This window comes from Apium graveolens, unplaced genomic scaffold (genome assembly GCF_009905375.1).
Source record: "Apium graveolens cultivar Ventura unplaced genomic scaffold, ASM990537v1 ctg8551, whole genome shotgun sequence".
NCBI classification, from domain to species: domain Eukaryota; kingdom Viridiplantae; phylum Streptophyta; class Magnoliopsida; order Apiales; family Apiaceae; genus Apium; species Apium graveolens.
The window spans coordinates 26,293-49,229 of record NW_027421271.1 but is presented as its reverse complement, the minus strand read 5'-3'; the positions used below and the strand labels follow the sequence as shown (position 1 = coordinate 49,229).

Genomic DNA, 22,937 nt, shown 5'->3' with positions numbered 1-22,937 from the left:
ATGATCTGATAGTACAATCACATGACTAGCAGTCCCATTACTTTCTTTATATGTCTATCTTTCTATACTAAAGAGACTATGCAGTTATTTTGATATTAGAGAAACTATTTTCTCCTCGGCATCTTTAAAGCATCTCTGCATTTTCTATGTTTTGAGATCTCTGTGATTGTCTTGTTTATAATACTGTTTTGCTGTGACTTGCTTGTATGCTTGTCATCATGGTATCAGAGCCATCCTGATATGCTCTTTGATTTATCATTAATTTTTCATCTGTGTTTTCTACACACTCATTTTTCAGATCTACTTTTTCTGTCTAAATTTTTTCTTGAGAGCTTTTTTCCGATTTCATTAAAGATCATGGCCAATAGTCGATTAACATATCAAGATATGGTAAACCCATTGTTCCCGCACCCATCCGATGGTCCCAACTCCATTCAAGTTGAAATCTCCAAGGTAGCTCTGATTATAGATCTTGGAAATGATCCATGGAGATTAGCCTTTCCTCAAAAAGGAAATTGGGCTTTGTTAAAGGCACTGTACCAGTACCAAGCGACGACCTTGCAAAGGCTGAGATGTGGGAAACTTGCGACAACATGGTTATCTCCTGGATCACATCAAACCTCTCACCTGTCATCTGTAAGTCTGTTATTTACATGAGCACTTCTAAAGATATATGGGATAATTTAGAACAACGCTTCTCTTTGACTAATGGGTCTCGTAAATGCAAGTTGAATAGAGATTTATATTAACTTAAACAATCATCTATGCCTGTTAATGAATACTATACAGCTATGAAAACAATTTGGGAGGAACTCGATTCTTTAAATGTCTTACCCACTATTGCCAACCCTTCTGCCGAGATTACCAAATTGCTCTCTGATATTGCAACTCAAAAGGAGGAAAGCAAGTTGTTTCAATTTTTGAATGGTCTAAATGATGTGTACTCACCACAAAGAAGCCATTTGTTACTACTTCAACCTCTGTCAAATGTTGAAAGTGTATCTGCAACGTTACAACAGGAGGAAGCCCGGAGAGATTTAATATATGGCCATAAAACTGAGGACATGGTTGCTTTATATGGCAAGGGACCTTCTTTCAACACCTCCAAGATCTATCAATGTACGACATGTGGTGGAAAAGGGCATACTCAAGACAGATGTTGGACAATCATTGGGTATTCAAAGTGGCATGCCAACTACTTTGGCAATCAAAACACCTCTCAATCAAGAAAAACTTCACAGTCATATGCAGGCAATAAGCCCAAATGGAGAAGTAATGCTAGGACTGGAATTTCAAAATCTGCTAATGTGGCTCAATACTCAGACTCTGAAAATGATACACCTATGTTTTCCTCACAACAGCTAGCTCAACTTGCTCAACTTATGAATCTGGAAAACTCCCAGGCATCCGACTCAGGGGGAGAGATACCTGAGACACCTTTCTCTGGAATGATGAGCTGCAACATTGCCCAGCCCTTCAACCAAAATTGGATCATTAACTCTGAGGCGTCCGATCATATGACACCACACCTGCACAATCTCAAAAGACCAGTACCTGTTGCTCGAAACACGCATATCAATCTTCCCACTGGCTCCACTGTCAATATCACTCATACGGGTACAGTTACTATCTCAAATACTTTGTCTTTGAATGATGTCTTGTGTGTTCCAAATTTTAAACACAACTTGCTATCGGTTCAGAAATTGATTAAGCACAGTAATTGTGAAGTGAAGTTCTTACCTAGTCATTGTATTATCTTGGATAGTGCATCTCAAAATGTTATTATAGTGGGAGAGGCCAAACATGGCCTGTATTATCTAGTTGACACTACTGATCCTGTCAAATGGTTGTCTAATATACAAAAACCTAATGCCTGTCTTGCAAATAATGGAGATCCTGCTAGCATTTGGCATCATCGACTTGGTCACATGCCAATGACTAAACTTCATCTTATTCCCGAGATTCCAAAACCTATCAAATCTGATATATTGTGTGTTACCTGCCCCGTGGCTAAATTCACCAAACTGCCTTTTGACTTGAGTGAACCCCATGCTTCTCATATCTTTGATCTTATTCATCTAGATATTTGGGGACCCTATAAAGTACCCACTAAAGGAAATTTTAGATACTTTATCACTCTAGTGGATGATCATAGTCGATACACTTGGATTACCTTATTGGCATACAAGTCTGATTTTCTATCTGTGTTTCAAACCTTTTATAACTATGTTCAAACCCATTTCGCTAAACCCATCAAAACCATTCGATCAGACAATGCAATGGAATTTCTGGATACAAAATGCACCGAGTTCTTTTCTCTTCATGGTATAGCCCACCAACAATCATGTTCTCATCGACCACAGTAAAATGCTCGTGTCGAACGAAAACATCGATACATCGAGCCCGTCCAGTTCCCCACATGGATCTCCAATTTCATTTTGGTCAAGAAACACAACGAAAAGTGGCGAATGTGTGTCGACTATTCTGATGTTAACAGAGCATGCCCCAAAGATTTCTACCCACTCCCATACATCGATCAGCTGATCGACTCTACAGCAGGAAACGAACTCCTTTCCTTTATGGATGCGTTTTCAGGGTACAATCAGATAAAATGGATTCTCATGACTGGGAGCAAACGACATTCATTACTCACAGAGGAGTATTCGGATATCGGGTCATGCCTTTCGGGCTGATTAATGCTGGCGCAACTTTTCAACAGATGATGGACACAATCTTTGGCTCACAAATAGGGAAAAACATGTTAATCTATGTCGACGACATGATAAACAAGTCCAAACTCGCCGTTAACCACTCACTTGATCTTCGTGAGACCTTTGAAAATGCTCGGAAGCTTAACTTGCGCCTCAACTCTAACAAATGCTCATTCGGGCTTACATCTGGCAAGTTTCTGGGATTTCTGGTCACACAGCAAGGCATCGAAGCTGACCCCGCACAAACAAAAGCCATCCTTGAAATGGATGATCGAAAATCCATCAAAGACTTACAAAAGCTAACAGGATGCATAGCAGCCCTGCGAAGATTCATCCCACAATCATCCAAAAGATGCCTCCCGTTCTTCGCCACCATAAAAAAATCTTCAAGATCATCACCATTCGAATGAAACGATGAGTGTAAATCCAGCTTCACGGAACTCAAAGCGTTCTTAACAAATCCTCCTATCCTTACTAGGCCAATCCCAGGCGAAGCTCTACGCATTTATCTATCGGGTTCCGACGAAACAGTTGCAGCCGTCCTTGTCCGACTCGACGAAGGAAGAGAGGTTCCCGTATACTACATTTGTCACTCACTGCGTGATGCTAAAACTCGGTACCCTCAGGTCGAAAAGCTCGTGTACGCCTTAGTTATTGCAAGCAGAAAACTCCGACACTATTTCCAAGCAAGGGAAATTCATGTGTTAACAAATGCGCCGCTTAAAAGAATCCTCCACAAACCCGATATGACAGGAAGGCTCGCCGCATGGACCATCGAATTAAGTCAGTTCTACATCGAGTATAAACCACGAACAGCCATAAAGGCCCAGGTCCTCTCAGATTTTGTAGCAGAATTCCAATTCAAGGCCAAAGCGTCGGATCCCGAGGAAGCCCAGCTAAGGCCGTGGCTGTTGTCTGTTGACGGATCATCAACCTCGAATTCTGGTGGTGCAGGGATAATTCTTATCAGCCCAGAAGGGTTTAAAGTCCAGCAAGCCCTTAAGTTCGAATTCCAAGCGACAAATAACGTGGCCGAATACGAGGCATTAATTGCGGGATTAAAATTGGCAACGGATCTCGAGGTAAATATCATCGACATATTTGGCGATTCCCAGCTGGTAGTTAAGCAAATAAGCGGAGAGTTTAAGACTCACAATGAAAACATGGCTAAATACCTTGCAATGACACAAGAGCTGCTCAAGAAATTCTCTTCCTGGAAACTCTCCAATGTTGATAGAACAGAAAATCAGTGGGCTGATTCCCTCGCCAAGTTAGCCTCGTCCAATCTGAAAATGAACCTCGACCCAGTATATATTGATAGCCTGAAATCCCCCGCTATCGACACATTGATGGTCCACAACATTCATAGTAATCCTGACTGGCGAAGCCCTATCCTCGAGTACATCCTAGAAAACAAACTTCCCATGAAAAAAGTGAAGCTCGCGCTATCATGTTTAAGGCAAGGAACTATTGCACAATCGGTTCAATGTTGTATCAACGTGCTTTAACCGAACCACTTTTCCGATGTTTAAGCCCAGAAGAGGCCGATCAAGCAATCCTCGAGGTTCACACGGGAATATGTGGCAAACATCTCGGGGAAAAGAACCTAGCTCTTAAAATCATGAGACAGGGGATGTATTGGCCCACACTTCGGAAAGATTGTGAAAGTTACATCCGCAAATATCATGCATGCCAACGACATGGGAACGTGAGTCATCGACCCACAACAGAGCTTAAGTCGATACTCGCCCCTTGCCCTTTCTATCAATGGGGAATCGATATCGTGGGGCCCTTCCCAAAGTCTAAAGGTCAATGCCAATACATCGTGTTTGCAGTCGACTACGTGACGAAATGGGTCGAGGCAAAACCTCTCTCCAAGATCAGAGAAAAATAGATGATTAAATTTTTTATGGAATATGTGGTGTTTCAATTTGGAATTCCAACGATTTTAGTCTCGGATAACGGGACACAATTTGTAGGCGCACAATTCGAAAAAAGCCTTAAGCGACTTAAAAATCCAACACATCAAAGCATCGGTTGCATACCCACAGGCCAATGGCCTTGCAGAAGTAACGAACAGAACCATCTTGCAAGGATTAAAGAAAAGAATAGAAGAAATTCCCCGATTTTGGGTTGATGAGCTCCATAATGTGATGTGGTCCTACAGAACAACACCTCGAAGCGCAACAGGAGAAACTCTTTTCCGTCTCGCGTACGGCGTCGATGCCGTTTTACCTGTCGAGATTATTCTGATTTCCCCAAGAATCGAGGTTTTCGATCCTTCTTTCGCTGCCGAAGGATTATGCTTTTACGAAGACTTACTTGAAGAAACAAGAGAGGAATCTAGACTTCGCATGATCGCACAGCAGGAGGAGACGACAAGGTACTTCAACAAGAAAGTCAAAAATAAGCGATTCGAAGTGGGAGACCTCGTCCTTCGAGATTCCGCCACATCACAGCCAACAATCTCAGGAAAATTGAAACCAACATGGGAAGGCCCATACAAAGTGTCGAAGGTCGTCAGCACAGGAACCTACGAGCTCTCGTACCTCGATGATCAACCAATTAAGAATGCCTAGAATGGTATCCACCTCAAGAAATTTTACCAATGATTAACTCTTTATGTAATGATTAAAACTTCGAGGCCGCAGGGCCCTACCAAAAACCAACCCTCGATGCAATGAGGGTCGTTATGAGATCCCCATCGAGGGAATTTAAGTTATAAAAGCTTTCAAAATTACTTTACGAAAACGTCATAATTCATTCTCTGCTTCAAAAAAAAAACAAAATAACAACATAAGTTGGATGTATCCCATTAGACTTCAAGTACAAATAATATATGTACTCCCGAACGATGAGCAATAATCGATCCCTTCACATTCAAAACATTCTTACACAACAATTAAGCACTACGCAAACAGACTCAAAAACAAACCAAAGACAATGCATCCCAGTGAAATCCAAGTGGTACGAAAACCTTACATTTAAAATTCCTAACATGGAAAACTTTAGTAGACTAACATAAAAATTACCAAATAGACAATTGAATATCATAAAAATGTCTAAAGGCCACCAAAGCCTCATTCAAAGTACGATTAACAATATAGCATCAATCAAGAAACATCGACTTACAACAGCAGAAACTCAAAATTCAAAATTCATACATCATCTACGGGGCATTCCCTGCCTTCAATTTTTATCGGTCGGATCATCGGGCTGCAAAGCAGCGAGGTCAGCAATGTAATCCTCAAACGAATGCCCCGTGGTGTCCACCCCCGCCCCCTGCATCCTAGCAACACAATGCCCATAACCATCTCCCAGGGCGTTAGCAATGTCCTCGATCCCTTTTTGGACTTCCGCCTTCAAAACAACATTCTCATCGACAATCAGTTTGTACGATGCATTCATGCCGTCGACATGGCGCTCCCAGCCTTCACACTTACTTCTTAGGTCATCGCGCTCTGTCTCAGCTTCTTGAAGCTTCCTCTCGAGCTCCGACACATTCGCATCCCTCGACTGCCCCGAAACCTCCATTTCTCCCACCTTCTTGGTCAACGCGGTATTCGCAGTAACCAACTCCGTAGATCTCTTCTCCAATTCTGAATAACTCATCATAAGCTTTTTCCTCTCAACCCTAAGAGCACTCACTTCCGCTTCCAGTCTCTTGTAAGCCACATCATTACCATCGGCACGAAATTCTTCCACGATATGCATAAAATCTGCGAGGAACTGTCGCAAACCACAAATACAAAGTAAAAAAAATATATAATAAAAAAAGAAGACAACAATACATGAAAACAAAATTCACATACCCTCCCGGCTCGACTCTTACACCTGTCAGCAAGGTCATCTCGACGCCGGCCATCGAAGGCAATCGCGTCTTGGGGAAGATGAAAATGATTAAAAGCCCTCAGCGACACTGTTGTCCCTCCGGTCCAACGCTCGTTGGGTTGAATCTCGACCCTCACAAGCTCCTTCTTGGATCGAGGCTCGCCAGTGTTGGACATAAGAACCCTACTATTGACCAAGGTGATGGTCTTATTCACTCCACTACCTCCCAAAGCTGGCTCGGCAAAATCTCCTCCTCCTAAATGAACATCATCAACCTCACAACGCCCTCTCTTCCGAGGATTCAAATCCCCCAGATCAGCATCAGTCACAACCTTCTCAGGAGCCTCCACAACTTTGTTTCCCTGATCATCTAACAACTCGATGGACACAGAGTGCCCAGCCCCAGAAGCCCCGACCCTAGAAGTGCCAGCACACACTCCATCAGTATTCTTCCTCGATGAACGCTGAATGAGCAACATCATAGCCTTATCCATCTCCTTCCTAATCCCGTTGTCCAAAACCTTCTGCAAAGAAGCTCCAGCCACTAAAACAAAACAAAAGAAGGAAAAGAATCAACGCGTAATACAAAAAAAAGGGGGAGACAAGCAGTAAATAAAAAATATATATGAAAAAGTAATTAATCGATTGAAAATCCCCTCTTACAATCATGCATTTCCAAAAAATCGGGCTCGTTTAACTAAAGATGTGTGTACATCGACCTCAACCCATGAAACTCATTCAGATACCTCACATCGTACTTCTCGAGGTTATTTAAGTAATCGATAGTAAGCTGGCTCACTTTACCACACGGTTTCACAAACTCTAAATCAGGCCCCCCGAAATACAGCCACCTAGCATGGTACCCAGAATTGGAAGATCGAACACTGACAATTTTAACCCTCTTATAAGGACAGTCAAAATAAACATGTCCGTCGTGATACCTAACTGCATATATCAAAAAGAAAAGTTTAAAAGAAGGAGTTCTATTCCTATCACAACAAAGAGCGACGAATCCACTAAGCTGGGCAATGGAGTTGGGCTTCGACTGACTAACCCCACATCCAATAGCCTCGAACATCGCCAAGAAAAAAGGATGCATAGGCAACCGAAGCCCAAAGTGGAAAAATATCATCGGTATCCCGTGCATCCCAAATTCCGGCATCATCCACACCCATTCATCAGTGTCGGTACTCGGTATCGATACCCATTCGACAAATCCACATACGACTTTATCTTGTTAACTGGAGGATCCTTTGTAATATAATGACTCAGATAGTTTAAACTTGTTCTTCCCTCGAACTCTTCCCTACCTAACCGAAGACAATCTTCAACAACCTGTCGTCTCTTTTTAAGGTCCCAGGACTCGGGGGAGGCGAGGGAAGAGGCCAAATAGGGAAATTCCTCAAGAACTCGTCCTCTTTCATAAAATCGAAGGACCCACACTGCTCTAAGTCAAGAATCTCCAGACTATTCAAATTTAGGAAGGACTCTTGATCACCCTCCTCGAGGGGTCGCTTACCGGGATCTCGACCAGAAATGGTACGGATAGATGACGAACTAGATTGATCCATTAAATGATTGAAATCGAATAAACTAAATCAAGAGAAGCAAGATGTAAAAGAGAAAACAACAAAAGGCAATATAGAAGGTGGAAGATGACTTACATGCGGTTACTGCAGAAGTCGAGAATTTGAGGTGGAATAAGAATAATCCGGCCAGCCGCTACGCTTTTGTTAAGTGAAACAGAAGCCGAACAGTCCAATGCTACAATGTCCAATCAATAGTCACCAGAAAATAAAAACCAAAATACTTATACGTTTCAAAAAAAAAGAAGGAAAAAAAGGAGGAAAAAGAAGAAGAAGAAAAGAAGTAAAGTTAAAGTACAACAATATGCACAACACATTCACTCCTATCTCAATACCCTTGTCTTTTTTATTTTTATTTTACTAACATTTAATCCTCTCATTATTTTATTCTTTTTACCACGCTTTGCTCATTTTACTAACTCTCAGGTCCCGAAATAAAAGCGCAAATCTAAAGATAGTTGCTTGAACTGGGAGGAGGACAAATGTTGGACCAAGACAAGACGGCCCAAAAGAGTCCTAGTTAGTATAATTATGGAACATAATGTAAAGCCCAAGAAGGCCCAATTTGTAAGATAAAGCCCAGTTGGGACTTGATATAAATAGAGGACAACAACCTCATTAAAGGAGGTTGGCAAATTAAAGTAAAGAGCTCATCTCCTAAAATTATAGTCTTAGTAATATAGTAATATTGTAAGCTTATCATGTTCTATGTCCAGATTTAATAATTACTTTGCAATTGTTATATTCCTTTAGTTTGATCATAATTTATGATACTCTTTATTCTTGTCTTTCAGTGCAACAGGGTTATGCTTAACAGTATTCCCATTATCGTCATTGTGGTATCATTTGGATTGTTTTCTTTACTTGGAGGAGACTTAACACCGACAAAGGCATTTACATCACTTTCGTTGTTCGCAGTCCTGCGCTTTCCATTATTTATGCTTCTAAATATAATAACACAGGTTTGGTTGTGTGTTTCCTTGTTCTACATATATCTCATTACTTTCTGGGCTAACATTAGGGGTGAGCAGAAAACCGTACAAACCGCAAAAACCGTCTGCACCGCACCAATCCGCACCGCAAAACGCGTTTTTTAATTTTCGTGGTGCGGTTGCGGTTTGAATTTTTAATAAACTGTGCGGTACGGTGCGGTGCGGGTTGTGGTTTTATATTGGTGAAATGCGGTTCAAACCGCACCGCACCGCAATATTTAATATATATATATATAATAGTTATATTTCATGATTCCATTTATTAAGTTTGATTCCATTTAACATACTAGGAGTGCTTACTTAGTGATCATCTTGATTCTGCAAGATTTGTTGCGTGGTGACCATCCTATTTGTGTTTCTTCAAAAATAATGAGACACATGGTACAAATCCACATATTTAAGAGATAAATCATTTAATTGCCGAGCCAAGTTTCTACGTTAAACTTTACAGTGTGAAATTTCTAATTTGTATTATTGAAGAATATTGGCGACTTTGTTATATTATTCGGAAATTTAATTAATTTAAGTTTTGTATTTATTTAAAATTTTCGAACTTGTAATGTATAAACCGCAGTGAACCGCACCACACCGCACCACACCGCACCGCTTTTTTGTGGTGTGGTTTATACGGTTTTTGAGGTTACGCGGTGCGGTTGCGGTTTGGAAATTTGATCAAACCGCATGTACGGTTTGGTTTGCGGTTTAGGAAAAAACCGCACCGCCCGCACCACGCTCACCCCTAGCTAACATAACATGTCACTGACAAAACAATTCACTAGCTTATATCAACAGGTGAATACAATATTCAGGAAAATGTATCTTATATCATTACTTTAAGTGCTCTGGATGCCCATGTGGCTCGACAGGTAGCTTTACTTTTAATAACAATAATGAGTTAAGTGGTGCTAGGTTATGGTTTTCTGTTTTCCTACTCTGTAGAAACTAGAACGACGCTGAGCATAGCTAAGGGGTAAATTTACACTTCTGTGTACACTACATGGGCTACATGCCTCAACAATTTTTTCATGGTTTACAACATTGGGCTATTATAATTGTAGTCGCTGTTGATATTTCGATACAACTGCTGTTGCATCTCCAGGTTTTTGAAAAATGTATTAAGGAAGAACTAAGAGGGCAAACAAGAGTTCTTGTGACAAACCAACTACATTTTCTTTCACAAGTAGACAGAGTCATTCTAGTGCATGAAGGAAAGGTGAAAGAGGAAGGAACTTTTGAGGAACTGTCAAACAATGGACAACTGTTCCAGAAGCTAATGGAAAATGCAGGGAAGCTGGAAGAATATGTGGAAGATAATGAAGAAGGCTTGAACATCGATAATAAAATTTCAAAACCTATTGTAAATGGTGAAACAAACGAGGTTCCTCAGGATGCAAACCAGACAAAGAAAAATGAAGGAAAATCTATACTTATCAAACAAGAAGAACGGGAAACAGGAGTAGTCAGTTGGAAAGTTTTGGATAGGTAAGCAGTAACTAATTCTTCTACTCAGAAATTTTGGACTTTTTGTGTGTTTTTCAGTCTGCTACTTGTGTTTCGTATTTAGGCTGCTTCTGATGGACCAACCTGAAACGACCACTTTTCTATTATAAAGTTCTTTAGGATAACTTCCTAGATATAAGAATCTAATATAATTCGGTGACGTTATATACGAGGGTAGTTTTATTCTTAGTGAAGAAATCTGATGCAAAGTTTATTTTTAAAGAACTTCAGATCATTGTGGCAGTCATCTAGTCTTTGATCTGGGACTGTTTATAGTTGGTTATAAACCATTAAATGTAGTTAACACTAAAATTATAATAATTACAGATTCGTGCAATTCGTGCAATTATTTATCTGCAATTTCATATTTCAGTAGGCCTAAGCTCTGTTGGAACATGTGGATGAGATATGCGTACATAGGTTAACACAATAGTTAAGTGTACCAGCGCTATGTTGTAGACTAAACTAAACCAAGTTGCATCCCAGTCATTGCATTTGTTATAGACTAGGTTTTTACAGCTATGTTTTCTCAGTTATGCATCTATTCAATCAACCTCTACAAATACTACCGGCTAGTCATCTGCAAAGTAAACATAATTGGTTTTCTTAATTTGCTTTTTCCTAAAACTAAGAAATTACCTCGATATATTTCTGATGATTAAAAATGTCGAATACATCATTCAATCTTTGTTATGCGTGTCGTCAAACTTCAAATATTCCTACATGCCATAGCATTTACAATTGTGAAGACAGCCCCTCCAATATTAGTTCTCGAAGATAATTGAGAAATATGAGTTCTTCTGGAAGCTCCTCCAACATTGGACAATAATCAATAGACCACTCAGTATTGAAATTTTCGAAGACCGGATAATTTTGGCAGATCCTTAACCTCACACCACTCAGTATTGAAATTTTCGAGTGTCTCTAATTTGCTCAGCCCATTAAACCTTAATTTGGTTTTCTTCACTGATTTGAGAGAGACCCAAGGAAGTAAATACAAATGACGCAAAAATGCCAACTTGCCCAAAACATTACTTGACGCCGGTGACTTAAAAATATCATCCGGCACATTTAGGTTGAGAGTCTGTAGCAGCACCAAGTTATGTATCCATGGAAAAGTTTTCAAATTAGAACCCCTTAGGCTGAGATAGCGCAAGTAAACAAGGCTGCCTAATACTCTTCCAATATTTGTACCAGAAAAGGTACCTAAAACGGATCGTCTACTATGCGTTACATTTTCAAGAGACAAAACTCTTAGTAACTTAAAATTGGCCAAATACAGTCCCAATCGTAGTTGCTGACTTTCATCTTCACGATCCACATTTCGAAATAAAATTGATCGGTATTGTTGGTGATTTGGTTTCCCGGTAAAGTAAGAATTAGCTTCTACGACTCTTTTGTCATAAAATACAAGCTGTCTAGTTTTAGCAACCCGAGAGACATCATAATGATTGAGATTCAAGTCGTTTCCTTCCCCAATATCAATTGCTTCGAAAAAATCTTCTCCTTTTGCCTGGAATAATGATAGGTCTCTCATAAGGTCATGCAGAGAACAACTTTTGAATTTCGTAAGCGATGATCCCAAATCATTAAATCTCACTTGAACCATACTCCTATGGACCAGTTCTCCCATGTAAGATTCAGCGACTTGCATCATTGTCTCTCCTTTCCTTTTGTCACTTGATAGTACTATTCCCTCAGCAATCCATAACTGATATAAACTTTCTGCATCTATCCATTCATCTTCCATAAATTTACTCAAATATAAAAAGCATGGTTTCAGTTGAGGGGGCAAAACGTTGTAACTCCGAATTAAATTGTCAAACAGTTGTTCTTGTTGGTTTTTTCCAAACCCCTTCCCTTCTTTTAGAGATGATATACTATCATCGTACACCTTCTTCCACTCATCAAAGGTCGGTTTTGTTACGAGAATTCCCCCCAAAATCATTATAGCTAGTGGAAGACCGCCACAATTTCTAACCATTTCTCTTCCCATTTTTTCCATCTTTTATAATCTCTAGCAATGTCTGTAACAGACAAAAAAAGAAGAAATATCTGTATAAGCCTACACAATATTGAGATTGGCCTATTAATTAAGTTAAAATGAAACAGTTAGAAATAGGCAAGACAGTAATTTGACACTATGCAACATATTCTTCTGCAACTGATTTTTTGTAAGTTCTAAAATTGGTTTAACTACATTTATTGTCAATATTCTAGAAGTTTTAGAGTATTTTATTGGATTTTCCAAGTCTAGTTTTACTTAACATATGAAATGAAACATAATGAATGCGTGTAAATTACATATGTACCTAGATAACCTCCTCTTGTAGGAAGCGCTTTCAACTGAAGTAGCTCCCAACTTTGATCTGGGCTTAGACATTCTGGTTGGTGAATGAATCCTTTTGGATTTGCATGCCGAGCAACATCAACATTACGAGTTGTAAGCATTAATTTGCTTAAAGATTTTTCAGCAGTGAAAGCCGCCTTTATAGAATCCCAAGCATCATTTGACCAAATGTCATCAAGTACTATCAAACATTTCTTCTTTTGCTGGATTTGTAGCAGATTCTCCACTAGCTTGCCTTCGTCCCAAGTAAATATTTCCTCTTTCATCTCATATACGAGACCTATAAGTATTCGCTGCAAAATTTGTCTCCTTTGCCACTTTTGTGAAATGGAAACCCAAGCTAAACCAGCAAAGTGAGTCTTGATGGTGGAATGATTGTATATTTTTTCAGCCAGAGTTGTCTTACCCAGACCTCCCATCACTACAAAAAAAAACGCCTAAATACAACCGCCCAAAAAACGGTTGTATTTAGTTAAATACAACCGGATTCGGTTGTATTTAACTAAATACAACCGTTTTTGGGACCGGTCGAAAATGCTCGAGTCATATTTAGTAAATCGGTCGTATTTAGTATAAGAGCGGCTAAATACAACCGCTTAAATTCGACCGAAAGCGGTCGAATTTATTTTTTTACCTAAAATTTGAAAATCCCGCCCAAAAATTTGAATTTTTGAAAAAAATTTAAAAAATCCGCCTAAACTATAAATTCAACCGTATATGGTTAAAAGTATTGTTCTAAATTCGACCGAATGCGGTCGAATTAACGAGCACCAGATTTTTTTTAAAAAATCTCGCCGGAAAAATATCAGATTCCGGCGAGAAACAAATTAGACTCAAATTACAAAGAGAAGCTGTACATTCTCTTATCGTACACACCAACTGTTTGTGTTTATGCCGCCGAGAAAAATGAATGTATTTCCAAAATCTTGATTTCTGGGGTGTGTTTAAATCTTCAGTATTCTCAGAATCTGTAAAATTTGCTGCACAAACCCGATGAATGACTGAGGATTTACTGCGGTTAAAAATGATGTTTTTGGAGGTAGAAAAGGTGGAAGAGGAAGGTGGGTCATTTTTGTTCTTGGCTGTGAGAAATGTGATTCTTGATTTTTTGCTGGATGTAAAAGGAGGACGAAAAGGAGAAGATGAAGGAGAAGAATGAAAGCTAACAGTAGTGTTGGAAACAGGAAAAGGAGAAGAAACTGCTAATTTTCCTAGTCTTTCTTGCCAGCAAAACACACATATACCACCAGCAGGGCTATTGTTTTTGTATGTATATTCTGTACATTGCATGCTACATGTATTATCTTCTTGAACTCCTTCCATTATTATTTACTAATAACTGGTGCAAAAGACAGAAAACTAGACTGCCGGAAACAGGGGAGGGGGAGGGAGTAGTGCGTGAGGGATAGGGGTGAGGGATAGGGGGGTCAGGGTTAAATTTTTTATATATATAATTTGGTTTTGTTTTGATTTATAAATATTTATTATAAAAAGTAACTCCAACCATTGGATTGTTATGATACTAACTGATTTTGGTACGTTAGATATAATTCACACGGATTGCTGACATGGCTCTAAATACAACCGCATCCGGTTAAATTTAGGAGTGTCAATCTATTATTATTACTAGCTTAAAACTCGTGCTATGTACGGATGCATAAATCTTTTTTAATATTATATAATTTTTTAAACTAAAATATCTTGAATTGAATTTTTTAAATTTGTTCATTAATTTTTTTATTTCTATCTTTTATATGATATGACTTCGTGATGATTATATTAATACACGTATATGTTCATAATTTTTTAAAAATATTATTATAGCGATTTTATAGTTTTTTGAGAATAAAAATATAATATTTCTATTATGTTGGAACTTTAAGAAAAATATTATTTTAGAGAGGTTATTACTAAAAAAGATAATAGTACTGATTGAATAATATAGTTTTATTGATCATTTTTTGTGTGTTTTAAAAATAATAATTATTATGTTTAGTTAAAAGTTAATTTTTGGTTAATAATAATATAGTTTTATTGATCATTTTTTGAATGATCCAACCGTACGGATGTCAAGATCTGTATATTTTAGTGATATGACAAAAATTTTAGAAAAAAATAAATATATTTGGTTTGCCTTTTTAATAGTCACATGGCAGTTTGACCATTACTTCTTACTAGTGTTTAATCCCATATTGATGTTTTGATTTTTTTTAAAAAAATTTTGAATGATCCAACCGTACGGATGTCAAGATCTGTATATTTAGGTGATATGACAAAAAATTTAGAAAAAAATAAATATATTTGGTTTGCCTTTTTAATAGTCAAATGGTAATTTGACCATTACTTCTTACTAGTGTTTAATCCCATATTGATGTTTTGATTTTTTTAAAAATATTTTTGAATGATTCAACCGTACGGATGTCAAGATCTGTATATTTTAGTGATATGACAAAAATTTTAGAAAAAAATAAATATATTTGGTTTGCCTTTTTAATAGTCAACTAGTAGTTTGACGAGTACTTCTAACTAGTGTTTAATCCCATATTTATGTTTCGAATTTTTAAAACATATTTTGAATGATCCAACCGTACGGATGTCAAGATCTGTATATTTTAGTGATATGACAAAAAAATTAGAAAAAAATAAATATATCCGGTTTGCCTTTTAATAGTCAAATGGTAGTTTGACCATTACTTCTTACTAGTGTTTAATCCCATATTGATGTTTTGATTTTTTTTAAATATTTTTGAATGATCCAACCATACGGATGTCAGGATGTGTATATTTTAGTGATATGACAAAAATTTTAGAAAAAAATAAATATATTTGGTTTGCCTTTTTAATAGTCAACTAGTAGTTTGACCAGTACTTCTAACTAGTGTTTAATCCCATATTTATGTTTCGAATTTTTAAAACATATTTTTGAATGATCCAACCGTACGGATGTGAAGATCTGTATATTTTAGTGATATGACAAAAAAATTAGAAAAAAATAAATATATCTGGTTTGCCTTTTTAATAGTCAAATGGTAATTTGACCATTACTTCTTACTAGTGTTTAATCCCATATTGATGTTTTGATTTTTTTAAATATTTTTGAATGATCCAACCATACGGATGTCAAGATCTGTATATTTTAGTGATATGACAAAAATTTTAGAAAAAAATAAATTTATTTGGTTTGCCTTTTTAATAGTCAAATGGTAGTTTGACCAGTATTTCTAACTAGTGTTTAATCCCATATTTATGTTTCGAATTTTTAAAACATATTTTTGAATGATCCAACCGTACGTATGTCAAGATCTGTATATTTTAGTGATATGACAAAAATTTTAGAAAAAAAATAAATATATTTGGTTTGCCTTTTTAATAGTCAACTACTAGTTAACTGTTAAAATAGTAAACCAAATATATTTATTTTTTTCCAAAAAATTTATCATGTCACTAAAATATATTGATACCGACATCCTTAAGGTTGGATCATTCATAAATATTTTTTAAAAAATCGAAACATCAGTATGAGACTAAACTCTAGTATGAGACTAATAGTTTACTGTTAAAATAGGAAACAAAATACATTTATTTTTTCTAAAATATCATATTACTAAAATATATTGATCTTGACATTTCTAAGAAGTACTAGTCGAAAATAATTGAAAATAGTTAAATATATGTAAAAATAATAAAAAGTTATTTACAAGATCTAGAATGAATATATTATTACTCTTTATTTACGTATTTTAGCAATATTATAAATAATAATTTTATTTTTCTGATTTTTTTTTTTAAAAAAATTATTTTTAAAAAATTATTTTTTAAAATTTTTAGCTGATATTTGGCTTCATTTTTCTAGCTAAATTTCTTTGGCGGGAAAGTTCCCTCCAATTTTTTTGGTGTGGCTAAATTCAACCAAAATCAGTCATATTTATAAACAGTTGTATTTAGGCGGTTGCATTTAGGAGGGGCGGCTAAATACAACCTTTTAGAGTTGTAATAGGTGTCGGTTGTAATTATCCGGTTGTATTTAGGCGGGGCAAAAATAGACCGAATTCGGTTGAATTAAGTAGAGCGGCTAAATTCAACCGTTTCCTGTTGTACTTAAATTCGGTTGTATTTAGTCGGTTGTATTTGTTTCTAAATTCAACCGCCTAAATACAACCGTTTTTAAATATGACTGATTTCGGTTGAATTTAGCCGCGCATCTTAAATTCAACCAGATATGGTTGTATTTAATCCCAGTTGTATTTATGCAGTTGTATTTAGCCTTGTTTTCTTGTAGTGCATTCCACAAATTGAGATGAGCGGGTAAGAGTCATCACTTTCATCCACCAGATATCCAACCAATTGATCAACATCGGCCTGAAATCCAACAAATATCTCTGGTTCAACAGTAGTGAAAGTGTGAAATCGCTTTAGCATTCCTGGTTGTCCATGAGATGAATTTGATGATTCAGGGGATTCTAATGTTGATTTGATATTACAATCACGAAAGCGATTAAAGAGAAGAGACATCTTTCTTTTAACATCTTTGAGCTTTCTTGAAAACGTCCTTGTGTTCATCCACTGCATTATTTTTCCAGGGGATGATAAAGCTTGGACAAGATAAGTTTCGACGACATGTTCAGCATCATAGGCAAGCTCCCGTGCATCTGCAAGCAGAATACGGATATTTTGATCATGTAACCTTGAATCAGCATCTGGTAAAAATGTCCTCATCCGCTTGAGTTGTGTCACCAGTTCTTGAATTTCATCTTGCACCCCATGCAGTACTTGAGCTTCTTCAGACAAATCAGTGAGCCTTCCGACAACATTTGACACAATTGCTTCGGCCATTTTGAAACCAAGCACAAAACGTAGTAGTTGAAATGCAGATGAATAGGCTTCTGTAAAACCTCTTTGAATTATTACCAATGAAATGAAATGATTTGAACTTTGTAAAACAAAGTTCCAGTGGTGTGAAGGTACAAAATAAAGCTATAAGGAATGAGTGGACAAACTTTTGTTTGTTAAAGGTCCTGCATGGTGGCCGAGTAATAACACTTTCATGATCATGAAAGATTCTTCTTGTTTGTGCTTTTAGATTCTTCTTGCTTTCCTCGGTTCTGTAGTGCATTACTCTAAAGCAACAATGAATCACTCAATTGTTATCATTTTGATCAATTGGCTTTACCTCCTTTCTTTTACGTTTTCAGTTCCATTACAGCTAATAACTAGATTCAGACAATGTGTTAGTTCTAGTCTGTGTCCATGTGTTCTATCAATCACTGCTATTCTCTACTACCAAGACTCTACATCAACTGTATGTGATTCTAATTTTACGGGCAACGGATTCCCGCAAAACATAATATTTTGCGGGAATATATAATATTTGTTAGCTGTGAATATATTATATTTTTTATTCTATCTTATAAAAATATAAAAATTATTTTTTTTATTCTAATACTGGCATCGGGTCTTCCTCTAGGCACGATTGAAACAATACCAGTGTGGTGATACGAATTGAACATACATCATTATGAGTATGATTCAAAAACAATTCTCTTATCATATCTGGCTCATTTTTGAACCCTTGATCAGATGTCTTAATATACATGTTAATATCAAGGGCCAAGTACCGCAGACAGGAATTTGATGTTAATATCCGTTTTTGGATTGATTTTGATTTTGATTTTGTTGTTAGAAATAGAGTTTAAATATTTATTAGATAACGTAGTTTGTACACCTATATAAAGAGGAGGAATAGAGTGTATTTTATAAGTATGGCATCCGATAATAAAATCATATTTTATTTTTAATTTACTTTTTAGAATACTTTTTATCAATTATCATTTAAAATGATGTTGATGGGTTAAGAAGTGGATTAGAGCACTATGTGTTGGACAAACTTAGTATTTTAGACTAAGTTGTTAATCATTTTGAGACTCTATATGAGTGAGACACATTATGTGTTAGTGGTGTGTATTTATTGGAACGTATTCTTCTCTTCGAGGGAATTCCAACGCATATTAACACGCTCAAAATGAGTAAAAGGTGAATGAGAACTGATATTCCAAAGTTTTACCTTTTAATATGAAAAGTGGTTTTGTACCACATCGAGAGTAGCACAAACCTATTCCTTAGTTTTTCTTATAAATACCATGTACCACATCGAAAAGAAAAAAAAGTCCTTTCAAGCCTCTCTTTATAAAAAGAGTCTTAGGGCACCAGTTTTATTAAGTCGAGGAAATAAGAGTCATCTCTTTCATTCTCGGTCTCTTTAGTCTTAAATTTTTCCAATATTCCGGTGATAATTCTCAGGCTCAGTTCAAGTTCGCTGAGAGTATATTCGATCTATCGATTATACTAGTATCTCGTTTTATCCTGGGAAGCAGGTCGCTAAACACGGATGGTGCGGGGCGAAACTGCTTTAAGGAGACAGTTTTCTGGACTCGAGATTAAATCCAATCTCTGTTTGTTTTCTCAAACCCTTCTCCTAATTTAATTGTTAATTCTCATATGCTTATGTGATTTAAGAATTAACAATATTTTTGTGAAGTAGTTATATATTCAATATATATATATAACAATGTCTTTATCGTACAAGATTGCTAACAATCTTAAAGCAGTTTTCTTCAATTTTCATACTTTCTTGTGAGTAGACGCAAAAGTCAATTTGATTGTTTAAATTGGATTTATTTATGGGTATATGAGTGGCCATTATTTGCCTCATTAATTAAATTAAATTTAGTGCGTTAATTTCTTTGATCACTTGTTGCCATGTGCTTGAAATTAATATAAATTTGATTTTAAGTGGTGCTTTGTTTAAGCTTAACAGGTACGAGGCAAAAGTAAGCACAAAGTTGTTGGATAATTGGTTTCTTATAAGGCTATTGATGCTTTAATGGTTATTGATTTATGATCAACTTATATTCAAGTGGACATATTTGGTGACATCTCTTTCGGGTTGATCATTATAAATTGGTAGATTAAACCCAAATTTATAATTCGTCCATGTTTTTGCTATTAATGGATAGCTTATTATGTTTTGTTAACATGGTGATTGATTTCTTAATTCTGAATTGATTTTGGAATTATTAGTACACTGATACAAGAATCATATATGCTATAGTTTACATGCATGTTTGCAAGTTCATAACATGATATTGCTATGCAATTAAATGATATGGCTACATAAATGTGACCCTTCATGATGGAACTTGATTATTTGGTGATTAATTTTTTAATCATTGTTGAGTGATGATAAGGCATCAATTATTATTGTTTAATCTTTAATAATGGAGTTATATCACAAACTTGTAATACTGGATAGAATGCAGTAACATGTTTGTTGTTAAATAATGTGACGAGGTGGGCAGCTGAAGTGAACCAGATTTACAATTACTCAGGATTCTCCACATTAAAAAACCTAATGGGCCTGGAGTACAGGTTATGGGTCGGCACATAAATTATATTTTTCTGGTTGGATTTTTCCTCCAGTTAAATAGTAATTTCACGTGTTGGTGTCGGTCTGCTGCGGCAGTGACACACGAGCCTATTATAGTGATCCATGTGATACTTAATACGGCGAATATTGATATCAGTATTTATGCTGAACTTCGGAGAGAATCCGAAAAGTTGTTAACCCTAACGCATCAGTTGATCAAGGATCACTGAATGTGGGTTTATTGAAGATTTATGTTCTTCCTTGGGCCTTTTCTGGTTGTACCAGTAGGTGAGCCATAAATGTAGGTTCGTGTGAACCATGTAAATATTTTCGAGAAATTCGGTAATTGAATTTTTAATGATAAGAACTACGGGAAGTTCTTTTAACATGATATTAAAATCTTATAGGTTTTAATGAATAACGTAAAACCTGCTCAGATGAGAGGTAGTGACACGATACGTGTTTACTGTCTAGTTTGATAGTAAAACATTTGTCACTCGTACTCGTAGTCGAGTCAATATTGAAGCTAAATAGAGAGATGTGTGCTCTATAAACTCAAGGGTAAATCCAACTTAATACAGATAATTAAGATGGTTGTGAATAAATTTGATGATGAATAATCACCGGGCAAATTCTGTTTGCAACGTGAATATTCATGAGGTCGTTGCACCTTACTCGCATTATATAAATGGAGTAGATGCAGACTTGAGTTGCGCTCTGAAAAAGATGCAAAACGATTGTGATCAGCTCAGACTATCACTGAATTTGAGGATATTAGTTACGAAGGGCTAATCGTTCCTTAAACATGATACCACAGAAGGAAATAATTAAATTTCCTATTAGTTTTGGAATATTTTCTGACATTCTGTAAAATATTAAAATTGTGGGGGTATCTAAAATAGAAAATTATTGAATTTTCTATGAATAGTGGAATGTAATGAAACATTCTTGAAAATAATTGAAATGTGGGGGTATCTCGAAACTTAATATCAATACCTCTGTTGGTAGCATGAGATCCAAAATCAATTGAGATATTTTGGATGGATACATAGACAATGGTTGAGTCTAATAATATCCGATATATGAATCTAATTTTTGAGATTCGTAAGAATACTATTACAGAGTTTAGGAATGCTTATGCGATAAGCTAGTAGATCCTAGTAGATCTGTAATTAAAAGTCATCTAAATGAACTTACGAGTTATTGGATGAATGTGAGGATGAACCTGAAGAGAGCAAAAGACTTGGATAATCGCTAGTCCCGAATGTCTTGATAATTTGCTTGAAGGTGAACTCGTAAATTTAATAGAAGCAATGCGCTTCACGTATAATTTCTTGATAAGTGAATATATCAAGAGAAAATTTGACTATTACTGAGAGTCAATAAATCAAGATTTTCTAGCACGTGTACTAGAAAATGGATTGTGCATGTTCTCTCTATGTCCTTTGTGGGGGAAAGGATGTTAAGAAATAGAGAGAGTGGTTCTGTTTGACAGAATCTTGTTTAAAAAAAATATATAGATCTTCTTACGAGATAGAAGCATTAGGACCTAAATGAATTTTTAAATTGGGAAAATATATCTGGGTCTGAAGGAAGTATAAGGTCAGACTGATACAAAAATATTACAGTCGAAAGTGATGACCTTATATAATTTATGAAATATTCTCGAGTTTTGAGAATAAGGTTCATTAAGATGATACTAAAATTATCGTATTGTGAAATTTAAAAGTGCATCAATGCACATTGAGATGGTCTTTCTAAATAGATATTTGGAGAAATATCTATTTACGTGAACCCGAGGGTTGCTCTAGATAAAGCAAGAGTAGAAAATCTGTATTTTCGGTGATCATGTTGAGTGAAACAACATTGACACGAAATGATGGCATATTAAATTTGATATTGCTATGATAAGCAATGGCTTCAAATAAATGACATGGTTGCCATTTTGAGGACGCTCAATATTGGTTGCTATGTGAATAAGGATTGCCAGTTTAAGGATGCTTAAACTCGGTAATGATGCAAACTGAAATTGCTGGTTTTTGGGACGCTAAAAGCTGGTAATATCAATAACAAGTGAAGCCTTAAGTAATAACTAGTAAAGTTATTTCATAAATATGAAATATGTCAATATGAGATGTCAAACTGATTCAAAATCAGAGAATTGACAAGTGTGCATGTGTTATTTACACATGATATGCAAGTCATAATTGATTGCATGTGAGTGATCTGATCATTACGAGAAGTAATGACAAGAGGATCATCTCTGAAAATCTTGATGAGATTGAAAAGTTTTGATTTGAAGATTACAATCTTCGTGACTTTAAAAGTTTTAGATGATACATGTCACATGTTGGTGATGTGAATTTTGAAGAGGTTAACGAAGCTAAAGTTGTCATAGCTGGAATGGATTTATATATCCAAGCGTAGATGAACAAGGATCTCTCAAGAAGGATTGCAAGTCTGTTGTACTTTTTAAAATTGTACAAAATTAGACATAGGCTACACAGTTGGTAAACTGGGTAGATGCACGAGTACAATGGAAAT

General features: G+C 36.3%; 4 protein-coding genes across 4 annotated transcripts; 1 reads left to right on the top strand and 3 right to left on the bottom strand.

Annotated features, from left to right (window-relative positions):
• Positions 1-387: 387 nt before the first annotated feature.
• LOC141705098 (ABC transporter C family member 1-like) lies at positions 388-10,669 on the top strand. The gene is made up of 3 exons (XM_074508170.1): positions 388-636; positions 8,923-9,090; positions 10,220-10,669. Exons 1-3 carry the CDS (start codon positions 388-390, stop codon positions 10,604-10,606), a joined length of 804 nt encoding a protein of 267 aa, XP_074364271.1. The 3' UTR covers positions 10,607-10,669.
• A 746-nt stretch (positions 10,670-11,415) lies between these two features.
• LOC141705101 (putative disease resistance protein At1g50180) lies at positions 11,416-13,409 on the bottom strand. The gene is made up of 2 exons (XM_074508173.1): positions 12,933-13,409; positions 11,416-12,647 (listed from the first exon to the last, which is right to left on the bottom strand). The coding sequence occupies exons 1-2, from the start codon at positions 13,387-13,389 to the stop codon at positions 12,574-12,576; spliced, it is 531 nt and encodes a 176-aa protein (XP_074364274.1). The 5' UTR covers positions 13,390-13,409; the 3' UTR covers positions 11,416-12,573.
• On the bottom strand, positions 11,462-12,568 carry LOC141705097 (putative disease resistance protein RXW24L). The gene has a single exon (XM_074508169.1). It carries the CDS (start codon positions 12,566-12,568, stop codon positions 11,462-11,464), a length of 1,107 nt encoding a protein of 368 aa, XP_074364270.1.
• Positions 13,410-17,215: 3,806 nt separating the features above from the next.
• On the bottom strand, positions 17,216-17,803 carry LOC141705096 (putative disease resistance protein RXW24L). Its single transcript, XM_074508168.1, has one exon. It carries the CDS (start codon positions 17,801-17,803, stop codon positions 17,216-17,218), a length of 588 nt encoding a protein of 195 aa, XP_074364269.1.
• Between the last annotated feature and the right edge of the window lie 5,134 nt (positions 17,804-22,937).

Bases quoted from the DNA above. Each gene is read 5' to 3' on its own strand.
- LOC141705098 (XM_074508170.1), top strand. From the start codon at position 388: ATGGTAAACCCATTGTTCCCGCACCCATCCGATGGTCCCAACTCCATT. The intron at 637-8,922 runs GTAAGTCTGTTA...CTTGTCTTTCAG, and splicing joins AAACCTCTCACCTGTCATCT to TGCAACAGGGTTATGCTTAA. The intron at 9,091-10,219 runs GTTTGGTTGTGT...TTGCATCTCCAG, and splicing joins TTCTAAATATAATAACACAG to GTTTTTGAAAAATGTATTAA.
- LOC141705097 (XM_074508169.1), bottom strand. From the start codon at position 12,568: ATGATTTTGGGGGGAATTCTCGTAACAAAACCGACCTTTGATGAGTGG.
- LOC141705101 (XM_074508173.1), bottom strand. From the start codon at position 13,389: ATGGGAGGTCTGGGTAAGACAACTCTGGCTGAAAAAATATACAATCAT. The intron at 12,648-12,932 runs GTACATATGTAA...TGTCTGTTACAG, and splicing joins TACAAGAGGAGGTTATCTAG to ACATTGCTAGAGATTATAAA.
- LOC141705096 (XM_074508168.1), bottom strand. From the start codon at position 17,803: ATGGCCGAAGCAATTGTGTCAAATGTTGTCGGAAGGCTCACTGATTTG.